This window comes from Cervus canadensis, chromosome X (assembly GCF_019320065.1).
Source record: "Cervus canadensis isolate Bull #8, Minnesota chromosome X, ASM1932006v1, whole genome shotgun sequence".
NCBI lineage: Eukaryota > Metazoa > Chordata > Mammalia > Artiodactyla > Cervidae > Cervus > Cervus canadensis.
Window position 1 is genome coordinate 93,460,497 of NC_057419.1, and position 23,280 is coordinate 93,483,776.

General features: G+C 51.5%; 1 protein-coding gene across 5 annotated transcripts in view; it reads left to right on the forward strand.

Moving 5' to 3' along the window:
* ZNF185 (zinc finger protein 185 with LIM domain) overlaps positions 1-23,280 on the forward strand; it is a 66,782-nt gene that overhangs the window by 14,353 nt on the left and 29,149 nt on the right. For 2 of the 5 annotated variants that reach the window (XM_043459388.1, XM_043459386.1), the window contains 11 exons: positions 103-180; positions 666-755; positions 1,598-1,684; positions 2,377-2,460; positions 2,701-2,742; positions 4,013-4,096; positions 11,177-11,263; positions 14,425-14,529; positions 16,251-16,349; positions 18,700-18,795; positions 19,591-19,680. In XM_043459388.1, the coding sequence (XP_043315323.1) occupies positions 103-180; positions 666-755; positions 1,598-1,684; positions 2,377-2,460; positions 2,701-2,742; positions 4,013-4,096; positions 11,177-11,263; positions 14,425-14,529; positions 16,251-16,349; positions 18,700-18,795; positions 19,591-19,680 (942 nt within the window). The remainder of the gene's footprint in view (positions 1-102; positions 181-665; positions 756-1,597; positions 1,685-2,376; positions 2,461-2,700; positions 2,743-4,012; positions 4,097-11,176; positions 11,264-14,424; positions 14,530-16,250; positions 16,350-18,699; positions 18,796-19,590; positions 19,681-23,280) is intronic. The other 3 variants (XM_043459389.1, XM_043459391.1, XM_043459390.1) reach the window with 3 other exon arrangements.

Below are 23,280 nucleotides of genomic sequence, written 5' to 3' on the forward strand. Positions count from 1 at the left end.
GTGACCACAGGAGCCCGCCCGCCCGCCTCCCCATGCCCACCCACACGGCCCTGGCTTCTCCCGGGGGGCTCACCAGGCTGCTTCTTCCGGACTCTTTTTCAGTGGAGTGTTCACCAAACCTGTGGACAGCTCGTCCCAGCCTCACCAGCACTTCCCCAAGGCCAATGGAGCTCCAAAAAGGTGTGTTCACAGGGCGCTGGCCAGTTGTCCAGTGGGAGGTATGGGAGTCCCCTGTCTGTCACTGAGGGGGTGGTAAGTGTCAGGTCTCTTCCTGTGTAAGGAAGGGCCCTGGACCACACGACCAGTGGCCTTGTCCCTGTGCCAGTCATGGCACAGGGTCACCAGGACAGAGTCACAGGGAAGAGGCTGCACAGAGCCCAGCCTTGCTGATCAGCTGTGCTGAGTGGGGTGCTTTGGGCCGCCGCCTTCTCAACAGGAAAAGCAGGACCAAGGGGGCTGGGCCTGTCTATGGCAAGAGGGTGGCCCTGCTGAGGGTGGTACACATGTCCTGGGTATCTGGCAGGGCTAAGAGCAAAGAGGAAAGGGCACCAGCACCCACTTGTCCACCTGCCACATGCCTGCTGGGCCATGTAGGCAAATGTGGAAGCAAGGCGGGAGGGGGGGGGTCCTGTGGGTACACATCTGAAAACTCCTTGTCTCTCTAGCATGGCCAGTCTGGGGAAAGCAGGTCCCACTGGCCCTCCCCGCCCTTCCTCCTCTGGCTACAAGATGACCACGGAGGATTACAAGAAGCTGTGAGTAGGCAATCACAGACCCAGCTTGGTTCCCTCTTCCCAGGGCCCAGACACGGGGTCCGCTGAGGGCAGCTGCCTGCTTGCCTCTGAGCACAGTGCAGACTGCTGTCCTGCCACTCTGACCTCCCTGCCAGTTGCCACTGTGGCCTGGACCCCACCAGAGGATGGCGAGCCCCAGAAAGTTGGACAGTGTGCACCTTGTACTTCTGATCTCAGGCAAAGTAGGGGCTGTAGGAAGCTTGTGGAAGGAGCTGGTGGGTCTGGAGAAAGCATCTTGGGTCATGGCCCTGACTGTTTCCTGGACTGTGCCAGGCTGGCCTAGCACCTGATGAGTCCAAGCGTGCTGCTGGCCCTGGCAGCCTGTCAGCTAAGGGCACTTTGTAACTAAATGTGGGTTGCTTCTTGTATGTCAATCTTTGGGGTCCCCCTTGGAGCTCCCCATGTGGCTGCATGCAAGGCCCCCTCCTGTGGACCCAGCAGCGCGGGGTCTGGACAGATGTGGATTGTGCCTGCATTCCCAGGAACCCAACATCTTTATCTTGCTTGTCCCCTGTCACCATCATCCACTGACATGGAGCAACTAGGGAATCTCTCTGGAGAAGGGGTTGAGGCTTGAACTGGGTCTTGGGGGACAGTAAGGGTGGGAACAGGGAAAGCCAGCAAGTCTAGCTTTCCAAGAGGAAAGAGTGGCTTGGACAGAGTCCAGGGGCAGCCAGGCCAACACATGCTGTTGTTCTTGTAAGTTAGGAGGCCAAGCTGCAGAGGGCATGACAGGGAATGGTGTGAGGGTGGTTGATGGAGGAGGGGCCATGACTGGCAGCATCTTCAATCCTCCACCCCAGGGCCCCCTACAACATCAGGCGCAGCTCAGCATCAAGAGCTGCTGAAGAGGAGGAGGTGCGCTTCTCTTCTGATGAGCAGAAACGGAGGTAACGGTGCCTGCTGGGTGTCCCACGGACAGGGCAGGGCCCAAGTCTCCACCGCCTGGGGAGACAGGGATTGTGCATGACATGTGGAGCATCTGTCTTGTCTATTGGCGGAGGGTGAGCGCCAGCAACAGGTAGCCTTCCTGGAATCCCTGAACCACCCACTCAGTGCTGGGCCTGCCCAGGGACTCCCTCTTAGGAACTTTCTATGAGGGCAGAACCAAGGTAATGAGGAATTTCTCTATCAGTTTGTTCAAAAGGGTCCTGAGCAAATTGGACTGAAGTAGGCAGTGCCTGGTACCCAGGGACAAGCCACCTGCATGTGGCTGGGGACAGGACCAGTCTCTAGAGGGGCCCATGCCCCTTGTCCCAAAGTGAGGGCTGGGTGCTTGGGCACAGCTAGGCCCCAACCTCAGCCTGACCCCCAGTGTCAACATCTGCTGGCCTGTCCTTGACATTGGAAACGCACCGAAGGCCCCCATGCTGAAGGCTCAACAGATGGGCAATGCTAAGGGCAGAGTCAACAGTAGCAGAGGGAAGAGCTAAGAGCTCCAGGGCCAGGCTGCCAGGCATTGATTTCCCACTGTGCAGCCCGCCAAGAGTGGGCTCTCGGGCAGGTCACTAAAGCTTTCTTCTGCTTCCTGAGTAGCTGCCCTGCCTCATCCATTAGCTGCCCCCTCTCTGTGCCACCCCAGGTCCGAGGCTGCCAGCAGTGTGGTGAGGAAGACAGCTCCCCGGGAGCACTCCTACGTCCTGTCAGCAGCCAAGAAGAATGCCGGGTGAGCAGCTCAGCAGGGGACCCAGCAGGGCCACCCAACCTGCTCCATACTCTGGGCCAGGTCCTTTCCCCTCAGGGCTCTGCTCTTCCTCTGCCTGTGACAGTAGGTTGACAGGGACCCCATGTGTACTTTCTGGAAACCTGAGAGGTCTGGCTGCTGCCATCAGGGCAGGCAGGGTGCTGGGGATGATATCACATGTGTGTGGCTTCTGTGAACATGTCGCCTTTCTGCCTTCTTCAGCAGCCCTGCCCAGGAGACACTGGCCCCATTCATTGCCAAGAGGTAAATGTGGGCAAAGGGAGGGAAGCTCTTGTACTCATAGGGGTGGAGTGTGTGGAGAGTGGGTGCAGGGGGGATGGAGTTGCTGTCCCTGAGCAGAAGGAGTTGTGCAGAGTTGGCGGCTTCTGTTTGGAAGCCAAGGAAGCCCATGGTTGGCCATGGTGGCACAGAAGACCCTGGCAAGCAACGCTGCATAGGCAGGAGCTTGGCTCAGAGAACATGGCTGGTGATGAGAAACTTCCATTTGCCAGTGGCCAATAGGACCAGGTCCCTGACCCAAGATGGAGCTGTAGTGTTTCTTGGAAACACTGGGGTTTTGTACTGGGGTTTTGCACACTGGCCTCTGGGGTTTTGCAGCAAGAATAGGTACCAGGGAAGAAAGCAGTTGTTCCTTTGCACTCCTTCCCACCCTACCAGGGGTTGGCTGGACAATGCCTTGGCAGGAGGGGTAATTGAGAGCCCCTGCCTGACCAGGCCCTTGGGAATGACCATGACATTGGAGATGGGTCCTAAAGGCTGAACAAGAGCCAGTGGGCCGTGATCAGGACATCAGGATGCTGCCGCTGAGTGACGGGACAGGACATCTTCTGGGAGAGGAGAGTACTTGGGGAGGACAGGGAAAAAAAAACTTCTGGAAAGCTGAATATTAGGGATATTCTGTTGGATAGAGAGGGAAAACATCTATGACAAGCTGAGGACTGAAAAACAAAGGGAACTTGGCATGCCAAGTGTTCCAGGCAGAGGACCCAGCTGTGCAGAGACTCAGAGGTGGGAAGACCAAAAATGCAGACCAGAATACAGCCAGCATGATCTTGGAGACAAGTTCCCACTAAGAGTCAGTTTGTAGTACTTTGTCATGGCAGCCTCAGGAACCTCATAGAGACGTCCCAGGCCTTTCTCCCAGCTTCTGGTGTTGCTGGCAGTCCTTGCCTTATAGACACATCACTCCTACCTCTGCCTCCACTGTCACAATACCTTCTTTTCTCTGCGTGTCTGTGTCCAAGTTTCCCTTGTATAAGGACACCAGTTGTTGTATTTAGGGCTCACCCTACCCCAGTATGACCTCACTGTAACTTGATGACAAATTGATTGCAAAGACTATTTCCAAATAAGATCATGTTGCCAGGCTCCAGGCAGACAGAATTTTGGCGGGACACTATTCAACCCTGTGTCCTGTCCTTATCCCAAGCTAGAGTCACTCAGCCACCAACATGACTGAAAGAAAGCATATCGTTCAGGCCCCAAGTGCATTTGTTTCCCTTCTTGCCCAAAGGGTTGACGTGGTGGATGAGGATGGGTCTTCTGAGAAAAGCCAGGACCCACGTGCTCTGACAAGATTCCCTGCTGGCTCGAGCAGGTAATCAATTGCTTACCTCTGCCCATGGTTGGAGACTGCCAGGTCACCTCCCTACAGGGCCTCAGGGTCAGTGTCCCCATGTGCCCAGTGACAGGATGGGACACTGAAATCAGTAAGGGCCTGTCTGGCTCAATGTCCTGAGGTTGAAAAGGGCAAAACAGCCTGGTCTTCTGGGAGAGAGTGCTTCAGTCTTGTCTTTCTGATGCTTATCTGTGTCAACTTAAACCTTGCATCACTGAGCACTGTAGTGGCCAACTGTGGGATGTGAGATGGTCTGCGGCCAGGGTACGTGGTCAAGGCTTTCCTGTAAGTTGGTCAAGTTCACCCTGCCAACGCTGTCCTCTGCCTCCTTCTTTGCCAGTGCAGACAGGGGCAGAGCCAAAGTGTCACGGGCCACTTGGGTGGAGCTCATGCTGAACCCAGGTGAGTGCCAGGAACTGGCTCTGGCCCATGAGCCCATGAGATGGGAGGCTCTGGCAGTGGGGTGACAGGGCAGGGGCAGTCTGAGCGTGGGTGATCTCACTCCAGGCAGGGCTCTGATTTGCCCTGATTTCTGAGCCCCAGAGTGTTGGGCAGATAATGGTGCTCTCTTTTGTCTGCAGGCAAAAGGCAATCAATACCTCTTTGTACTCTGAGCTGAATCATGCTAAGTCCTGTGAGAACGCCACTGCCCCTGGGGCTGTTACGGGTCTCGTAATGCCACTGCATGTCCACACACCACTCCTTGACTCAAGTCCCTCAACCATTTGTATGTGACCTTGGTCCTTGGGGCCACCTCTTCTGTGCCAGGAGAGAGATAGGATAACCTGCTACAGCCCAGACTGGTGGAGGAGAAGGAAAACTGCAGGAGTTCAAGGCCAGCCACAGGTCACAGCCAGAGCAACAGGAAAATTTAAGAGCTCTTCACGAGGTAGCATTGATGGGACATGGTGACTAATGGAATACAGGGGCTTAGTATGCCAGCATTGCTGGAATAAAGGGTCACAAACTGGTTGACGAAAATAGCCAAATGTATTGTCTCCCAGTTCTGGAGGCTGGAAGTTTGAAATCAAGATGTCAGCAGGGTTGATTTCTACTAAGACCTCTCTATTTGGTGTATAAATGGCTGTCTTCTCCCTGAATTTCTTCACAAGGTCTTCCTCAGAGTGTCTGTGTCCTGACCTCCTCTTCTTATAAGGACATTAGTCATATTAGATTAGGAGCCACCCTACTCCAATATGACTTCATCTTAATTATATCTGAAACATCCTTATTCCAAATAAGCTCACATTCTGAGGTACTGGGGATTAGGATGTAAATATATAAATTTTGGAGGGGACAAAATTTACCGAAAACAAAGTACATTTCTGAAAAGTGAAAGTGAAAGTCTCAGTCATGTCCGACTCCTGTGACCCCATACAGTCCATGGAATTCTCCAGGCCAGCACACTGGAGTGGAAAGCCATTCTCTTCTCCAGGATCCTCAACCCAGGGATCTCCTTAATTTCTGTTTTGGAAAAAACAAAAAGCAATTAATGTTGATTTTACATGCTTTCTTAAAGCACAGAGGAGGAGAACTAGGTTGTGCTATCAATTGAGAGGCATTTTAACATTTATTCCAGAAAACTCCTTTGGCTGTTTACTGCCCACCACCTGGCTGTCACAGCAAAGTGGCTGTCTGTCTTGGTCGGGCCACCATAACCAAGGCCCCACCATAAGTATGCAATAGTGGTTTGTCAGGAAGGCTCTTCCATTAGTGTTTGCAAACTACAAGGTAGCTTCCCCATGAACTGCTGGCTGGTCCCAGGCAGCCTTCCTGTCTGACGCTACCCCCATGAGGCCCTGCAGTGACTCAAGGGGTCACCATCAGCCCCTCCATGCTCAGCTCCTGCCTGCCTCAGTTCAGTTCAGTCCCTCAGTAGGGTCCAACTCTTTGCGACCCCATGAACCACAGCACGCCAGGCCTCCCTGTCCATCACCAACTCCTGGAGTTCACCCAAACCCATGTCCATCAAGTCGGTGATGCCATCCAACCATCTCATCCTCTGTCATCCCCTTCTCCTCCTGCCCTTAATCTTTCCCAGCATCAGGGTCTTTACAAATGAGTCAGCTCTTTGCATCAGGTGGCCAAAGTACTGGAGTTTCAGCTTCAACATCAGTCCTTCCAATGAACACCCAGGGCTGATCTCCTTTAAGATGGACTGGTTGGATCTCCTTGAAGTTCAAGGGACTCTCAAGAGTCTTCTCCAACACCACAGTTCAAAAGCATCAATTCTTCAGTGCTCAGCTTTCTTTATAGTCCAACTCTCACATCCATACATGACTACTGGAAAAACCATAGCCTTGACTACACAGACCTTTGTTGGCAAAGTAATGTCTGCTTTTTAATATGCTGTCTAAGTTGGTCATAACTTTCGTTCCAAGGAGTAAGCGTCTTTTAATTTCATGGCTGCAACCACAATCTGCAGTGATTTTGGAGCCCAGAAAAATAAAGTCAGCCACTGTTTCCCCATCTATTTGCCATGAAGTGATGGGACCGGATGCCATGATCTTAGTTTTCTGAATGTTGAGCTTTAAGCCAACTTTTTCACCCTCCTCTTTCACTTTCATCAAGAGGCTCTTTAGTTCTTCACTTTCTGCCATAAGGGTGGTGTCATCTGCATATCTGAGGTTATTGATATTTCTCCCGGCATTCTTGATTCCAGTTTGTGCTTCTTCCAGCCCAGCGTTTCTCATGATGTACTCTGCATATAAGTTCAATAAGCAGGGTGACAATATACAGCCTAGACATACTCCTTTTCCTATTTGGAACCAGTCTGTTGTTCCATGTCCAGTTCTAACTGTTGCTTCCTGACCTGCATATAGGTTTCTCAAGAGGCAGGTCAGGTGGTCTGGTATGCCCATCTCTTGAAGGATTTTCCACAGTTTCCTGTGATCCACACAGTCAAAGGTTTTGGCATAGTCAATAAAGCAGAAATGGATGTTTTCCTGGAACTCTCTTGCTTTTTTGATGATCCAGCACATGTTGGCAATTTGATCTCTGGTTCCTCTGCCTTTTCTAAAACCAGCTTGAACATCTGGAAGTTCGTGGTTCACGTATTGCTGAAGCCTCGCTTGGAGAATTTTGAGCATTACTTTACTAGCATGTGAGATCAGTGCAATTGTGCAGTAGTTTGAGCATTCTTTGGCATTGCCTTTCTTTGGGATTGGAGTGAAAACTGACCTTTTCCAGTCCTGTGGCCACTGCTGTTTTCCAAATTTGCATATTGAGTGCAACACTTTCACAGCGTCATCTTTCAGGATTTGAAATAGCTCAACTGAAATTCCATCATCTCCACTAGCTTTGTTCATAGTGATGCTTCCTAAGGCCCACTTGACTTCACATTCTAGGATGTCTGGCTCTAGGTGAGTGATCACACCATCATGATTATCTGGGTCGTGAATATCTTTTTTGTACAGTTCTTCTGTGTATTCTTGCCACCTCTTAATATCTTCTGCTTCTGTTAGGTCCCTACCATTTCTGTCCTTTATTGAGCCCATTTTTGCATGAAATGTTCCCTTGCTATCTCTAATCTTCTTGAAGAGATCTCTAGTCTTTCCCATTCTATTGTTTTCCTCTATTTCTTTGCATTGATCACTGAGGAAGGCTTTCTTATCTCTCCTTGCTATTCTTTGAAACGTTGCATTCAAATGGGCATATCTTTCCTTTTCTCCTTTGCTTTTCACTTTTCCTCTTTTCTCAGCTATTTGTAAGGCCTCCTCAGACAGCCATTTTGCCTTTTTGCATTTCTTTTTCCTGGGGATGGTCTTGATTCCTGTCTCCTGTGCAATGTCACGAACCTCCATCCATAGTCATCAGGCACTCTATCTACCAGATCTAGTCCCTTAAATCTATTTCTGATTTCCACTGTATAGTCATAAGGGATTTGATTTAGGTCATACCTGAATGGTCTAGTGGTTTTCTCCACTTTCTTCAATTTCAGTTTGTATTTGGCAACAAGGAGTTCATGATCTGAGCCACAGTCAGCTCCCGGTCTTGTTTTTGCTGACTGCATAGTTATCTATAGTTATCTGCCTGCCTAGTTATCTAGAATTCCAGGCCTAGTTGTATCCCTGAAGGAGCTCAGACCACTGGGGAACAGGGATTGAACCAAAATAACTGATTTGTGGCCAACTAGGAGGGGCACCCCCGTCTCAGGCGCCAAACCCTACAGGGGAACAGAAAGAGTGCCACAGCAGGATGCCCCATCCCGCTCTGGACTCCTGACCTGCCTGGGTGCCCCAAAGGCCCCTCCGTACCAGTGTCCAAATCTGAGCTCCCATCTCCACCATCTCCTCCATCCCTTTCCCTCCCCACCTCAACAGCCCACTTGTGGCAGTGGCCCTGCCTCCATGCACCATGTGACCTAGTTTCTGGGGCTCATCTCATTTCCCCCCTCTTGATGTGAAGGATAACTCCTGCCCACCTTCCAAAGTGCACTCACTCGGATACTCCCTCTCAGAGACGCCAGCCTGTGTGAGAGCCCCAGGCCTGGCTGCTGCCCCCATCACAGCACCGCTCAAGCTTTCTTGCCTCTCTGCTTCACCTGTCAGAAGTGCCTTGGTGCTGGTGTGGTTGGGTGCTTCTTGAGCTGCAGAAAGAAAGAAAGTGAAAGAAAGTGAAGTTGCTCAGTCATGTCCGACTCTTTGCAACCCCATGGACTGTAGCCCGCCAGACTCCTCTTTCCATGGAATTCTCCAGGCAAGAGTAAGGGAGTGGGTTGCCATTTCTGTCTCCAAGGGATCTTCCTGACCCAGGGATCGAACCCGGCTCTCCTGCACTATAGGCAGACGCTTTACTGTCTGAGCCACCAGGGAAGTCCATCATCAAATGAAAAGGCCAATATTGCCCCCTGTTGGTGTCAGAGGGAAATGCCACCATGGTCAGCCGAGAAGGAGCTCCTCTGTCCTCCCTCCCTGACTTCTCTCCCTCTTTTAGCTGGATGAGTCCTTTGGCACAGGCCACTTGCATTCCCACCTGCAGCTGTGGCTTCACTGGATAAGAGCTTCTGGCCTCCAGCAGCTCTCAACCTGGCTGACCACTTCAGATTGAACTAGAGCTGTGGGTGGTTGAGGGTCTGGAGAGGGGCGAGGCTGCTGGCTGCAGAGGAGGAGAGGCTTGGAAGACCCCTGTGTGAATTTGCTGGGGCTTCCATGAAAGGGTTCCAGAAACTGGGTGGATTAAACAACAGAAATGCATGCTTTCAGAGTTCTAGAGGCCAGAAGTCCTGAATCAAGGAAGGTATCAGCGGGGCTGTCTGTTCCTCCAAAGGCTCTGTAGTAGAGTATGTTCCAGGCCTTTCTCTCAGTTTCAGTCCTTGGCACCTCTTAGAGTGTAGATGCATCACTCCGACCTTGTTTCTGCCATCATATGGCTGTCTTCCCTCTGTGTGTTTGTCCCCTTTCTATAACACACCCTCTCTACTCCAGTACAATCTCATCGTAAATGTTTACCTCTGCAAAGACCCTATTTCCAAATAAGGTCACATTCACAGATACCAGGGGCTTCAGCACATCTTTTAGGAGGGACACAATGCCACCCATAGCAGGACCCATGGGGGCTGAGCCTTTAAGTCAAAATCGCTCAGGAAGCAAGCATTAAGGGAGAGGCACCAGCTGGGACAGTGCTTGGTTCCTATTTCCTGTCTGACAGAACTAGAAATGCCGGGGAGAAGATACGCTTTACTTACCTGTGACATCCCCAAGTGGAATGTGTCCCTGCTCCCTGGCACAAAGGAGCAACAGGCTGTCTTCATGGTCATCATGAATGGAGATGGGCTAGATGAGAGCTACCCATGTGCACCAGGCCCCCTCTGGGCTTTCTTGTGTAGAGAAGCCCTGTCCACCGCAGCCCTTCCATTTCCTCTCATCATCTAAGTGTCCAGAAGGGAAAGAGATGAGCAGCTCACTGACCTGCCCTCCAGGGGCTCCCTGTCTCCATCCTGCCCCTCACGCACCTCTCCTCCTGGGACCCCCGAGTGTCCTTTCTGACATGCCTGATCATGTCAAGGCCCCAGCCCCACCTCAAGCACATCTTGTGGACTTTCTTTGCCACAGTCGATCTGGCCTCTGTCTTTAAGAGCCCTGCCAGCCTCTTCCTCCTCCCACTGTCTCCCTTCAGTGAGTTTGGGCTCAGCTACTCCTCCATGGAACTTTCCAGGTGCCTTTGGGGCTTGATTTGGGCATGGCCCTACAGGTTACTTGTGTCAGTGCCCATGCCACTTGGCCCTCATCCTGTTCCCTGCTGGGCCAGGGGCTTCACCAGGAGAGGCCTGGGACTCACCCCTACCTGTACCCCAGTGGCCAGGGACAACCAAAAGAAGGAGTGAGTGGCTGTAATGTGGACCTGATAGGTGTGGTTTGGAGTGAAGGAGAACCCCACAAAGCCAACGTTCTAGATTCTCTTCAGCCCTAACCATCAGCACAGATAGATCCTCCTGGGTGTCAGGCCCTGCAGTGGGGACACAAAATCCAGTGGTATTGGAGGGCTGTGTGCAGTCATTCTCAACCAGGCTCTGAGCAAGGGAACGCTCAAAGGGACCTTCTGAGGGCTGAGAATGTCTGATCCTGCCCGGGTTCCAGCTCATGGGCACCTGTTCTCTGACCTTCAAGCCCTGAGTCTCCCCTTTCACTGGCTGTCACTCCAGATTCAGCGTGTAGGTTTCCTGGGGATCTTGCTCACCATGTGTTCCCATCAGCCCATGTGAACTCACAAATTGCCACTTTGGATGCTGCAGTGCGGCCACAGACAGGGCTCATCTCTGTACCCAGAAGGCCCCTCACTGTGTCTGAAGGAAGCTGGGATCAAGAACACGAGACTGATAAGAGGTCCCTTGGTCCCCTTCCTCTGGCACATGGAAGTCAGTGGCCTAAGCTCAGCTGCAGCACCAAGAAGACTCAAGTCCAAGGAGGAGACAAGAGAAAAAAAGGGAGGGGCAAGGTCTGGGTGTCCCACTGCACTAGCCAGGAGGCTCCTGAGAGAGGACACCGTGGGATCCCCAGCACAGATGGGGAAGGGGAGGCCTTTCTTACCAGCAACTCTCTACCTCTCCTTTGGCTGCAGTGCAAGAGGCGAGGAGACTGTCCACCTGCAGATCACAACACCAGGGGCAGGACTCCACCTGGTGGCCCCACACCTGGAAGAAATGAGGTACACACGATTGTAGAGATGGGAGCAGCAGGGCCAGGCTGCAAGTGATGAGGTCTGCGGGCTGGTTGGTGGGAAAAATGAGCAACCTGGATTCTTTGCCCCATCCCATTTCACTCCAGAACTCCTGGGAGCAAGCACTTAGTTCTACGGGGGAACAGATGCAGCCCTGGGAACCCCCTGTCTGGAGTTGCTGACTGTCTGCTTGGTGGGGGGAGGCAGACACAGACACAAGTGAGGTCAGGCCTGAGATGCCAACCTAGCCATGTGCCAGGAGCCCCTGGAAGTGATGGCTCACCCTGCTGGGCCCTGAGGATGGGAGCAGCCAACTGTACTGGGTGGGGATCTGGGCTTTGTGGAGCCCCGCCCTACCCAGGCCACTAAGGCCGTTGTGTGTGACTGGGGCCACCAGGAATGGGGCGGGGTCACTGGATCAGCCTCGACAGTTCAGGAGTGGGGGCGGTTCAGGGAGATGCACAACCAGCAGGGAGCACAGTGGACTCAGGCTTACTCCCAAGGTAGGGGGCAGACAGGTAACATGCAGGCAGGGCTTGGGGGATGGGGGGATGGGTCCAGCAAAGCTGAGGTGGGAGCAATTGGAAATCTGAGCAGGGAGGGGAGACCCGTGGAGGGAGGGAGACTTCTGTGCTTCTCTGTGGCACTCTGACTCCTGCTCATTTAGCTACTCACCTGCCTCCATGCCAGCACCTGGGAGGCTGCAGGAAAGCAGACAGACTGGGACCCCACCTCATGAGGCCAAAGTCTGGGGAGGGAGGCCAGAATGGACACCCAGGCTAATCCTTGGGGCAGTGGGAGCTCCAAACAAGGGCCTCTCACCCGCATGGTGGTGGGGGTGGTTAAGGAAGGCTTCCTGGAGGAACTGACATCTAAAATGACTCCTGATGGATCTGTGGATCCCTTGACTCTCTTCCTTGGCTCCTCCCTCTCTACACCGCAGGCCCAGTCAGGCACTGAGTCCTGTCCATTCTGTTTTAGAGATATTTCTGTCCCTACTCGCTTCCCTGGGGCCAGGCCTCCTCTATCACTCACCCCATCCCAGGATCTTCATATTTCTACTTGGGTGCCATTTCTAAAGGGCAGCAGTAGTTCTCTGCCAGGCCTGGTGAAAACCCCTGCAATACCCCCTTCCTTTTAGGCTCTGCAGCCTGAACTCTACCTTGCCTGATGGGGCCCAACCACCCCCTCCTGGCTCCCCTTATATACACTCCTCCCTGGACCTTGCCCTCCAGCCTTCCCCAGCCCCACTTGGCTGTGCAGGCTGTAGGCTCTGCCGGGGATGCCCTTGCCATTTGTATTGTCCAGTCTCAGCCAGGAGGTCTCCCATCTGCTGCACCTCCTTCATCTGTGTGTCTTTCTGTGAAGGGCTTTCCATACTGAGCTCACACAGAGAGTCTTCCACACAGAGTCATGATTGTCCACACACGGATGGCCCTGCCCCAAGAACCCCAGGTTCCTGGAGAGCCCAGAGCCTGTCCCAGAACAGGACCACAGTAGCATTTATTGCTGGAATAATTGAGAATTACCCAGTGTGACAATGTCTTTAATATGGCAACACTGGAAGCTGCTTCACTGGTTTCCTTAAGGTGACAAGTACCTGGGAAACAAGGGCAAAGTGACCCTGAAAGACACAGGAGGAAGCCGGGCTGTCTCTGAGGAAGGTCTGCGCTGTGTGCCCCATAGGCCTCTGGCATTTTGTCTGGAAGTGACAAAGCTATAACAGCCCATTGAGATCCCCTGGAGTGCCCCCTCCAACTTTCCAACAGAAAGTCAAGTTGGAGAAAAGGAAGAAAGAGGGAAAACTCTTAATAGAATTCACTAAGCCTTGCCTTGCCCCAAACAGCCAAGCCCATGTCCCCATGCAGGATGTAGATGCAATCACTGTGTCCATCTTACAGATGAGAAAACTGAGACCCTGAATGGTTCAGTAACTGCTAAGTCCCATGGCCAAGAGCAGGCAGATCCATAATTCCCACCTAGCCTGCCTGACTCCCACCCCACACTTTTTGCTCCATAACTCAATACAGTAGTGGGGGCTAGGGGTAGAGGGCAGGGAGGGATGCTATACTTAGTACTTTACAAATTACTATTTATGATTACCTTACCAAGAGGCCTTTCACAGTTTGTGGTTGAGCTTTGGGAGAGAGGTCAGGGCTCAAGAGATTTCCATGTTCTATGTAGAAGGATGAGAGTAGAAATAATGGGGTTCAAGTTTGATGTTTACATGGGGTACAATGTCAAGGGGCTCGAGGAGAGAGGAGCTGGCAAACTGAGCACAGATCATATTGTGGAGGTGGTGGCTGCCTAGTCATTCCCCTGGAGGCAGCTGGGGAGGTTGGTCAGTTCTGGCCATGTTGAGGGTGAGCTTCCTGAGGGTCAGCCCAGGAAGTAGTGGGTATATGGAGAAGTGGGAAAAGGCAGATGTCATTGGCTTCAGAATGACAGTTGACACCATGGGAGCAAAGGAGGTGACCAAGATCAGTGGCAAAGCATGCAAATGGTGAGGAATGCCAGGAACACCAACATTTAAGGGGCAGAAGAGGAGAAATAGATGGAAGAGATATGGAAGGTGTGGCAAGGCAAGCAGGAAGCGGTGACACAGAGTCATGAAGGATGGATGGGGGAGAAAAGGTGGGAGTTACCCACTGGGTCAGTGTTCCTGAATGGTCACAATGACGGGAGTGTTTCTGTTGGGGTTGGCACCATGAGACTCCCTGATGACCTCAGAGAGAATACAGGGAGTTTGAATCAAGAAGGTAGGATCAATTTTTACCCCATAGAAGATTATAGTCCAAAACTCTGAAGAAGCCAGACTGCTTGGGTTCAAATCTCGGCTCTTCCCCTTGTTCCTTGTGGAACTTGGGACAAGTCACTCCAGGCCCTCTGTGCCTCAGTTTGCTCATTTGGAAAGTGGGCATGGATAAGAACAGTGACCATGCTGTGGGGTTGATGTGAAGAGCTAATGCATGCAGAGTCATGAGAATGGGGTCTCACTGTCAATCAATAGTAGTTGTTAGTAGATCCTGATAATTAGCCAATCCTGCAACATCAGGACTTAAGCTCTTTGGAGAAAATTAGCATTTGGGGATGAGGTAGCTGCCCCCACTTAAGTGTGGGTGCTTAACTTCTGTTTCTTTCCACTTTAGGTCTTCCTCAGGTTCCAAAGACAAAGAGGTCCCTCACCCCGGAGAGCCCAAGAGAAGCTTGACTAGTGAAGGAGCCTTCAGGAGCCCTGATGCAGACTCTGAAAGGTAACTTGGTGCAGGGACCAGAGCCCATGTGGCCCCCCATCCAAGGTCAGTGGATGGAGCTGGGACCAGGGCTATTCCATTCCTCACTGTGTCCCCAGTGTCTGGGGTGCAGGTCCTCAATGAATATCTGTTGAAAGAATGAATGAAGGAATGCATAAGGCCTGGAGAAGGGTAGGCCTCCGCCAAGATCCCTCAGGGAGCCACTTGGACAAAACTCTAGAGGAAGACAAAACTGTAGGCCAGGCCACCCCAACCCCAGCCCTTGGCCCAACCTCATTGTGCCTTTACTCCATGGAAAGCAACCCTGTGGACAGCCACGGCAAGCATAGCCCTGAGCTGGAGGTTTAGGGAAGTCATTGATCAAAGGATGTATGGGCCCTTGCAGAGCATCTCACAGGGACTTCCAGGATGGCCTGTGGACAAAGGGAGATGTGGAAGGGGTGCAGGGGTGGGAGGCAGAATGATAGCAGGGAATGACAAGTCCAGAGGGGCTGGTTGTGCCCAACATCATGCAACCATCGAACTCACGTCTCCCTGAAGCCCAACCAGGGGAGCCTGGGTGTGGTGGGCAGGGGCTGAGAGTTGGGCACGTCCTCAGTGAGAAGCTGGTAGCTAGTAACGAAGAGCCTACAGGCTTGTCCACCTGCTATCGCCTTCTCATTGTGGAACCTCAGCCCTGGGCTCTGTGGTTTATTAGTGGCCCCAACCGTTTTGTCCTTTGTTCTGTTGGTCATGCCCCCGCCCACCTCCCATTGTGCCCCCTTGCTCTGTTTCTTGGCTCCACTCTTGCTCCCAGCCCATCAATTTTGGGATGAAAGCTAAAATAGTGCTGGTATCATCTTGGCTTCTGTTGAAGCAGTACAGAGTGGCAACTGAAGGCCTGGGCTTCTGGTCCTCGAGGACTGCTCTCAGGATGCCTGAAAGTGAAAGTCACTCAGTCGTGTCTGACTCTTTGCGATCCCATGGACTATATAGTCCATGGAATTCTCCAGGCCAGAATACTGGAGTGGGTATCCTTTCCCTTCTCCAGGGAATCTTCCCAACCCAGGAATCGAACCCAGGTCTCCTGTATTGCAGGTAGATTCTTGACCAGCTGAGCCACAAGGGAAGCACATTAAATTAATTTATGTTAATTTAAGTAAAATTAAATTAAAGCCCATTTTTCCAGTGGTCATGTATGGAGTGTTGGACTATATGAGAGTTGGACTATAAAGAAAGCTGAGCGCCGAAGAATTGATGGTTTTGAACTGTGGTGTTGGAGAAAACTCTTGAGAGTCCTTTGGACTGCAAGGAGATCCAACCAGCCCATCCTAAAGGAGATCAGTCCTGGGTATTCATTGTAGGGACTGATGTTTAAGTTGAAACTCCAATCCTTTGGCCACCTGACGCAAAGAGCTGACTCATTTGAAAAGACCTTGATGCTGGGAAAGATTGAGGGCAGGAGGAGAAGGGGATGACAGAGGATGAAATGGTTGGATGGCATCACCGATTCAATGGACATGGGTTTGGGTGGACTCCAGGAGTTGGTGATGGATAGGGAGGCCTGGCGTGCTTCAGTTCATGGTGTCACAAAGAGTCAGACACTACTGAGTGACTGAACTGAACTGAACTGAATTAAATTACATCAAATCAAATTTACATTAAGTCATTAAATTACATTAAATCAAATTTACATTAAATCAAAACCCTGTAAATCAGCAAATGTTTCTTTTCCCATCCAGATCAAGTGCACAGTCAAGTGATGGCAACATGGGATTGGAAGCCATGGGCTCCCCAGCTGAAGACTTGGTTGGAGCAGATGTCAGCTCTGGGAAAGGAGGGTGAGCTACCCTGGGGAGGCCAGTGGCCCCAAGTTGCTGATTCTTTCATGTTCCTGGTGACAGTCAAGCCTCCACAGCTGCTTGGGTTGCTGGGGGCAGAGCACTGCTCATTTTCCATAGTCCTGCCCACTGCTTCTCCCATCTCCAGCACTCCCACCACCACCACATCCTTTGTCCCTGGACTTTCCACTCCCGAGATTTACCTCTCCTTGAATCTTGCTTCTTCTCCTACTCTCTTCCACTGGCTCTCAAGTTCCTCCCAAGTAGGCACAAGGTAAACATGGGGAGCTAGGTTGATCCGTGGGAAGGAGAGAATGATGGGTGAATCACTGCCTTCTTGATTCTTGGCTGAGCTCTAAGGGCAAGCTAGAAAGAAGTCCTTCATCTCTGCTTTTTGCCCTTCCCTTCCAGAAGCCCCAAAGCCTCCTCCCTACCCCAATCTTCCTCCTCTGGCCAGCTATGCTCTCAGGTTCAGTGAATGGAAGAGCAGTGGCCCAGGAGAAAAAGTGGGAGACAAGTGTATCCACCTGGGCTCTGACTTCTTGGACTTCGATGGAGTCAGGGCCCATTTTCTCAGGTGATTTGTGGAGTGGCAAGGTCCCACCTGTCTCCAAGGGGTTCCAAACCAAGCATAACTCTTCCTGAGGGGAAAAGTCCAGGTGTGCAGATGTTGGTAGAGATAGTTCAGCTCCAAGCTGTACTACAGCCCTCATGGTTCAGAGCAGATGGCCAGAGAGGAATGGCGAAAGTGATGCCTGCAGAGAGCCGCTAAAGCACTTGCCAGCCAGCACCCCTGCCCTACAGCAGTGTGTTTGAGGAGGGACTCCTTTGTTTTCCCAACTGGTCCTTTCAGCTGCCCCTACTTGTCCGAGCCCACCGGGAGCCTCTGCCCTCCCTAGGGTTACTAGTTTGCAACGGATGCCTGAGCCCTGACCCCCACTTCCAAATCAGGAGCACAAGCCCACCTGGGAAGAGGATGGCAGGCTGGGGCCTCTGGTGCCAGGAAAGCCCATGGGGCCAGGGCCTTGGTTCTCTGAGTTTCCCATAGTGGGGAGGGCTGTGCAAGAGCCCCACACCTGCAGCCAGTGTCATGGTGCTGGCCAGCACAGTTTTGCAGATTGACTCCATTCTCTGGTCCAACATTACTGGACTTGGTTCTTGATTACTTCCTCTTCGGATATTTATCCAGATCATCCTTCTTGCGTATGCCCCGTGACAAATTGAAGTCTTTGATTTCTGTTTTCAGTTTCCTTAAAATGAAGCTGAAGCTCATATTAACTTGCAAAATTATCTGAAGAATCTTCTAGATTTTTATAACTTTTAATGCAGTGTTTTACACTGTCTCTTCTATAGTTATTTTGACAATGACTGTTAAGAGACTTGCTTTTATGATCTTTCTAAAGAAAAAGTTGTTTGTCATGAACAAAAAAGCACTCTCCTTTTCCATTCATTTTCCTGAGTTTACTTAATAATTGAATTCAGTGATTATGGTGGGTTTGGGAACAAACACAAGGTGGAGTGTACAGGCTAGTACAGGTGACCAGGTGCTCCATGAGCCCTGACTTCGCGGAGTGCTATGATTCATGCAGAGACAGAGAACTCAGCCTACACCTGGGAAGGTTGCATAAGACAGCACCCACTGAATCTGTATCAAACTGACGGGCAAAGACAGACTGCAAACAGTTGCTGCTTCTACAGATAGCCACAGGGCCCAGTAATAATCACAGGAATGTTTTAGCATGTGTTAGGGCCCAGACTGATGCTGAAGTTGAAGCTCCAGGATTTTGGTCACCTGATGTGAACAGCCAACTCATTAGAAAAGAGCCTGATGCTGGGAAAGATTGAGGGCAGAAGGAGAAGACGTCATCAGAAGATGAGATGGCTGGATGGTATCACCAATGCAATGGACATGAAATTGGGCAAACTTCAGGAGATGGTGAGGGACAGGGTGATGCTGGGAAAGACTGAAAGCAGGAGGAGAAGGGGATGACAGAGGATGAGATGGTTGGATGGCATCACCTACTTGATGGACATGAGTGTGAGCAAGCTCCAGGAGTTGGTGATGGACAGGGAAGCCTGGTGTGCTGCAGCCCATGGGGTCGCAGAAAGTCAGACATGACTGAGTGAGTGACCTGAACTGAACTGAGGGAGGTTTGGCATGCTGCAGCCCGTGGGGTCGCAAAGAGTCAGACATGACTGAGCGACTTAGCATGCTTGCACACACACTGTTCTCAGTAAATGTATGAGGCAGACACAGTTATCACCCCATTTCAGAAGCCACTCTCTTGGGGGGAGTAGACATAAAGACACAAAGTCCTGAACCAAGACCAGGCTTGGACTCCTTCCACAGGCCGTGCTCACCTGCTGGCTTCACCCCTCTCCTGGATGATCAGGAGGTGCCCAGTGCCAACTCACAACCTTGCAAGCCTGCACCAGCAACCATCAGGTAAGGGTTGGCCAACTTCCCAGTGATCAACCTCTTTGCCTCTGGCACCTCAGGTTCCCCCTCGCACTTCTCAGCTCTATGACATCTTCACATCAGGCAATCACCACAGGACAGGGAAGCCTAGAAGGGGCCTTGACATAGAGGTTAGCCCACCCACTGGGGGCAGTGGGAGAGAAGATATGGGTGATAAGTCAGGTGACCCAGAAAACTTAGCACATAGCCACAGGGACTCAAGCTGAGGTGGCAGAGAAGAACGCATTGGGAGTTGGAGCTTAGAAAGAGACCCTGCTCGGAGGAGTCAAGGGGAAGAATACCAGGGACAGCCAGTAGAGGGCTCAGTCCCAGGGAGCCTTTGAGGTGGCTGGGGGAGGTGCAAAGGTGCAATGGAAAGAGGTTGTACATTCCCAGGCTGCACGCTTCTCTGCCCTATTTGATCTACCAATCCACCAGTGGAGAGAAGCCATTTTACTATGGATTTGTGGAGCATTTAGTAAGTAAAGATCTTTCTGGATTTCCACAGAGCCCCAGGAAATGTAAGTCATGCAAAGATTCTGGAACCCAAAACTAGCAGGACACTTCCCTAGGGATTCCAAACTGTTCATGTCCAGTACTTAGTCTTGAACTGGGGTGTTAAGGCCACAGCCAGGGCTCACAGGATGCTCTAACTCACAGCAGCCTTTATTGGCATACATAGGTCCTCCTTTCCCATGAGAATGCAGCTAGGAAAGGGAAGACCTGGGCCCCCAGTCTTCTTTGGTCTGAGGCTTCAGCAGGCCTGTGTGCTTCCTCCCTCAGCTCTGATGCCATATCAGCCTCTGCTGTCCTGGCCAACAGGAAGAGCAACAGCCTGGCAGACCTGGAGGATATGGAGACAAATCCAAAGGGGTAAGGCATCAGCTAACGGTGCTTCTGTGGTGGAGAGATGCAGCTCAGGTATGCATTAGCCCTTGGCTGGGTAGGTGAGATCAGTGATGCCTACTAGCCAAAGGGATGTGGTGAGGGCTGAAGCTCCAGCTACAAACCTCTGGCCTGTGCCTCTGAGGCCACAGAGCCTCCCAGTACACCTTGTTGCATCTAGCTAGGAAGTCCTCCATAACCAGGAAGTCATCCACTCTTTCGGTCAGCACTCACTTGGACGGCACCTGCCCTGCCCTGGGGGTTGGAGCACATAGACAAAACCCAGCCAAGACGGGAATAGGGGAAGTGGGGCCTAACACAGCCTTGTGTGACAGGTGATTTTGAGCTAAATTTTGAAAGGTAAATAGGAATCCTCCAAGCAGAGGGAACAGTATATACATAAGACTCCAAACAACCTGGTATTTACTTGGCACTGTATGTAGCTGAGTGTGGAACAGGCTTGTCACAGTAGGCATGGGCTGACTGGCCTTTAGTACCGGATATCATTGATAATCACAACAACTACTTCACTTTGGGGTACCTCCTGTGTGCACAGTCCCGTACTTAGTTTCTTATACAGTCCTCCCCACAATTGTGAGCTTTGCACCTAATTATAATGAAGAACAAAGGACTAGAAGTCACATCTCTGTGACTCCTGGGAAGAACAGTGCTCTGAAAGAAATAACCAAGTTGCTAAGATAAGAAAGTAATGGTGGTGAGGAGGGTACTACTTAGATGAGTGGAGTGGGGCGATGATTCAGGAGAGCTCCTCTAAGGAGGAGAAGGAACCAACAACTCAAGGAAGAGCAAGGAGAAAAGAACTGGAGATGGGGAAATATACACTAAAAAACTCTGCTGTGGGAACACTTAGCAGGTTCCTAAGCATCAAGTAACTGGAGCCAACCTGGTGAGGGGGATCACAGATGGAACTGGGCCCTGGTAAGCCATGAGACGGAGACTGCATCTTATTTCAATTTTTAAGCCAGAGAGGGACATGGTCTGATTTAGGTGTTTAAAAAGTGAGTGAATTCCTGCAATGTTACACCTCATCATAGCTACTTTTATTTTTACACTTGTCACCCCTACATAAACCACGGTGCTGGGGGTTGGGTGGGCAACAGATCTCTAAGGTATGAGGCCCTATTATGTGACTTTTTGTTTGTTTGTTTTGAATTTAACTGAAAGTTAACAGAGTGAAAACAAAAACTGACACCTGTTACCACATTTGGGGAGGGTTAAAGAGGACCCTCCTATGGGCCTCGGTTCTTGGTAAGGACCCAAAGAAGAATCTGAGGTCTTACCCATGGCAAAAGAAAGTTTATTAAGGAAAAAAACAGAAAGAACACCTCAACTGAGACATGGGCCAAGCCAAGAGAGGCACTGGCAACAGAATGATGAAGTACAGGGTTTTTTTCAATACAGAGGGCTTTTACATATTCACCTAGACCAGCATGGACTGACAGTTTTGATTGGCAGTTGGAAGTTGCATAACAACAGGCTCTATCACACATTCTTTCCCGTAAAATTCAGTCTGTTATAATCATGTATATATGTATAGATGTATGTATGTATGTATGTATAGAATATTTATGAACCCTCAGTGGACTCCTGGATGCCTAAGGTTACTTGAGGACACACCTGCACATCAAGGGCACATGTGAGGGAATTGAAAAAGCCCCTGTGGGCTTTGTATGGACTCTCTGCCTAGGGCACATGTGCTAGAGCTGGAAAAGTGTGGTTATTTTGTAGTATATCAGTGAGCTCTCCTGGGCCACAGTGGCACATGTCTGGGGTGGGGTTTAGACATCAGCTTGAATTATCCATTAACTTATGTAATATTCCTCAAACCTGGGGAAGGATCTTGCTTCTTGCTATGCAATTTGACAGTGGAGGAAACAGAGGGCTCCTGTGAAGAGCAGAGCTAGGGATAGAGCTCAGACACGGCTAACTCTGGGCTTCCCTTGTGGCTCAGTGTAAAGAATCTGCCAGCAATGCAGGAGACCCAGGTTCAATTCTTGGGTCCAGAAGATACCCTGAAGGAGGGAATGGCAATCCATTCCAGTATTCTTGTCTGGAGAATTTCATGGACAGTAGAGCCTGGCAGGCTATAGTCCATGGGGTGGCAAAGAGTCAGACATGACTGAGTGACTAACACTTTCACATGGCTAACTCTTACTCTGCTTAAAAGTTTGCAAAATCAAAACAAACTTTATTGATCCGTGTTTCACAACTCTGGCTGCATTTGATAACCACCTGGGAAGTTTTTGTTTATTTTTTTAAGTATCCAGAACCCATGCAGAGATTTAGACTTAATTGCTGTAGGGTAGTGGTTCTGAACCTGGGGCATCTCCCCCACCTCCAACCCCCGAGTCTCGTGGCAATGTTTGGAGACACTGCTGATGGCCACAAATGGGAAAGGGTGTTACTGGCAAGTAGTAGGTGGAGACCAGGGATGCTGCCCAATGGCCGACAGTGCACAGGACCGCTCCCATCACAGTTATCCAGTCCAAAATTTCAATAATGGCGAGGCTGACAAACGCTGTCCTAAAGCTGATCTCTACGGAAAGTCAGAAGATACGGGCTGGGAAGAAAAAACGGCGCACACACTCCCCACCTTCGCTGCAGGTAGCTGAGCAGTGGGCGCAGAACGTACGCGCCTGCACATGCGCACACCTGCACCCCTTTGACTCCAGGCCAGCGAGAGGCCTTCCAGTGTGCGCCTGCGCGTGCGTGCCCCGGGGTGGGGGTGGGGGGGGGGAGGTGAACGTATACGTCCAGCTCCTGTGCGCCTGCGCGCGCCGCCATTTCCTGCGGCTGTGTGCTCGCGTCGCGGGGCTTGTCGGGAAATGCGACAGTCCACGCTTCGAAATGGCTACCTTGGGCGAGAGAAGCCTTGGCGGCAGTTCCCGTAAACGCCGCCAGATGGCGCGCGAGGATAACAATTCTGCCTGGCCGCCCATCTTGGGCGCCTTGGGCTCTCGCTGCCCATCCCCCGATGGTCTGGAGGATCTGGGTGGTCCCACCCGCATGGAGTTGACGCAGCCCTCCTGAACCCGAGTGCACCATCACCACAGTGCAGGCGGAGGCGGGAGAGAGGAAGGAAGCTGGGTGCCTGCAAAGATCCAAAGGGGCTGTTTGGCGAGCTGCCTTGGTGGTCTCTGGACGCCAGAGACTGGCCTTTAGAGCTGGCCGCGGCCAGGACCCATGGACACGAGGGGAGGGCAGCTCGACCCGTCAACCCCGAGGGACCCTGGGCGCACCTGCAAACTCAGGGCGCTGGGGCTCCGTGGGGAGAGGACGTCATTATCAAGAGGTCGAGGAGGGAGGTGGACAGGTTGGGTCGTCCAATCTGCACAGCAGTGCCTTTGTCCCAAAGTTGAAGAACTGCGCTAATCTGACTTTGGTTGCTTCATCACAGTACATGACAGGTACAGGAAGAGGTTGTATAGTGTAGTGAGCATGAACTCCTATGCCTGGGCTCTAATGTAACCCCTGTCCCTTACTTGCTGTGTGGCCTTGGGTATCTTACTCATCTCTGTGCTCCAGTTTTCTTACCTGTAGAATAGTGGCAAAAATACATCCTACCAC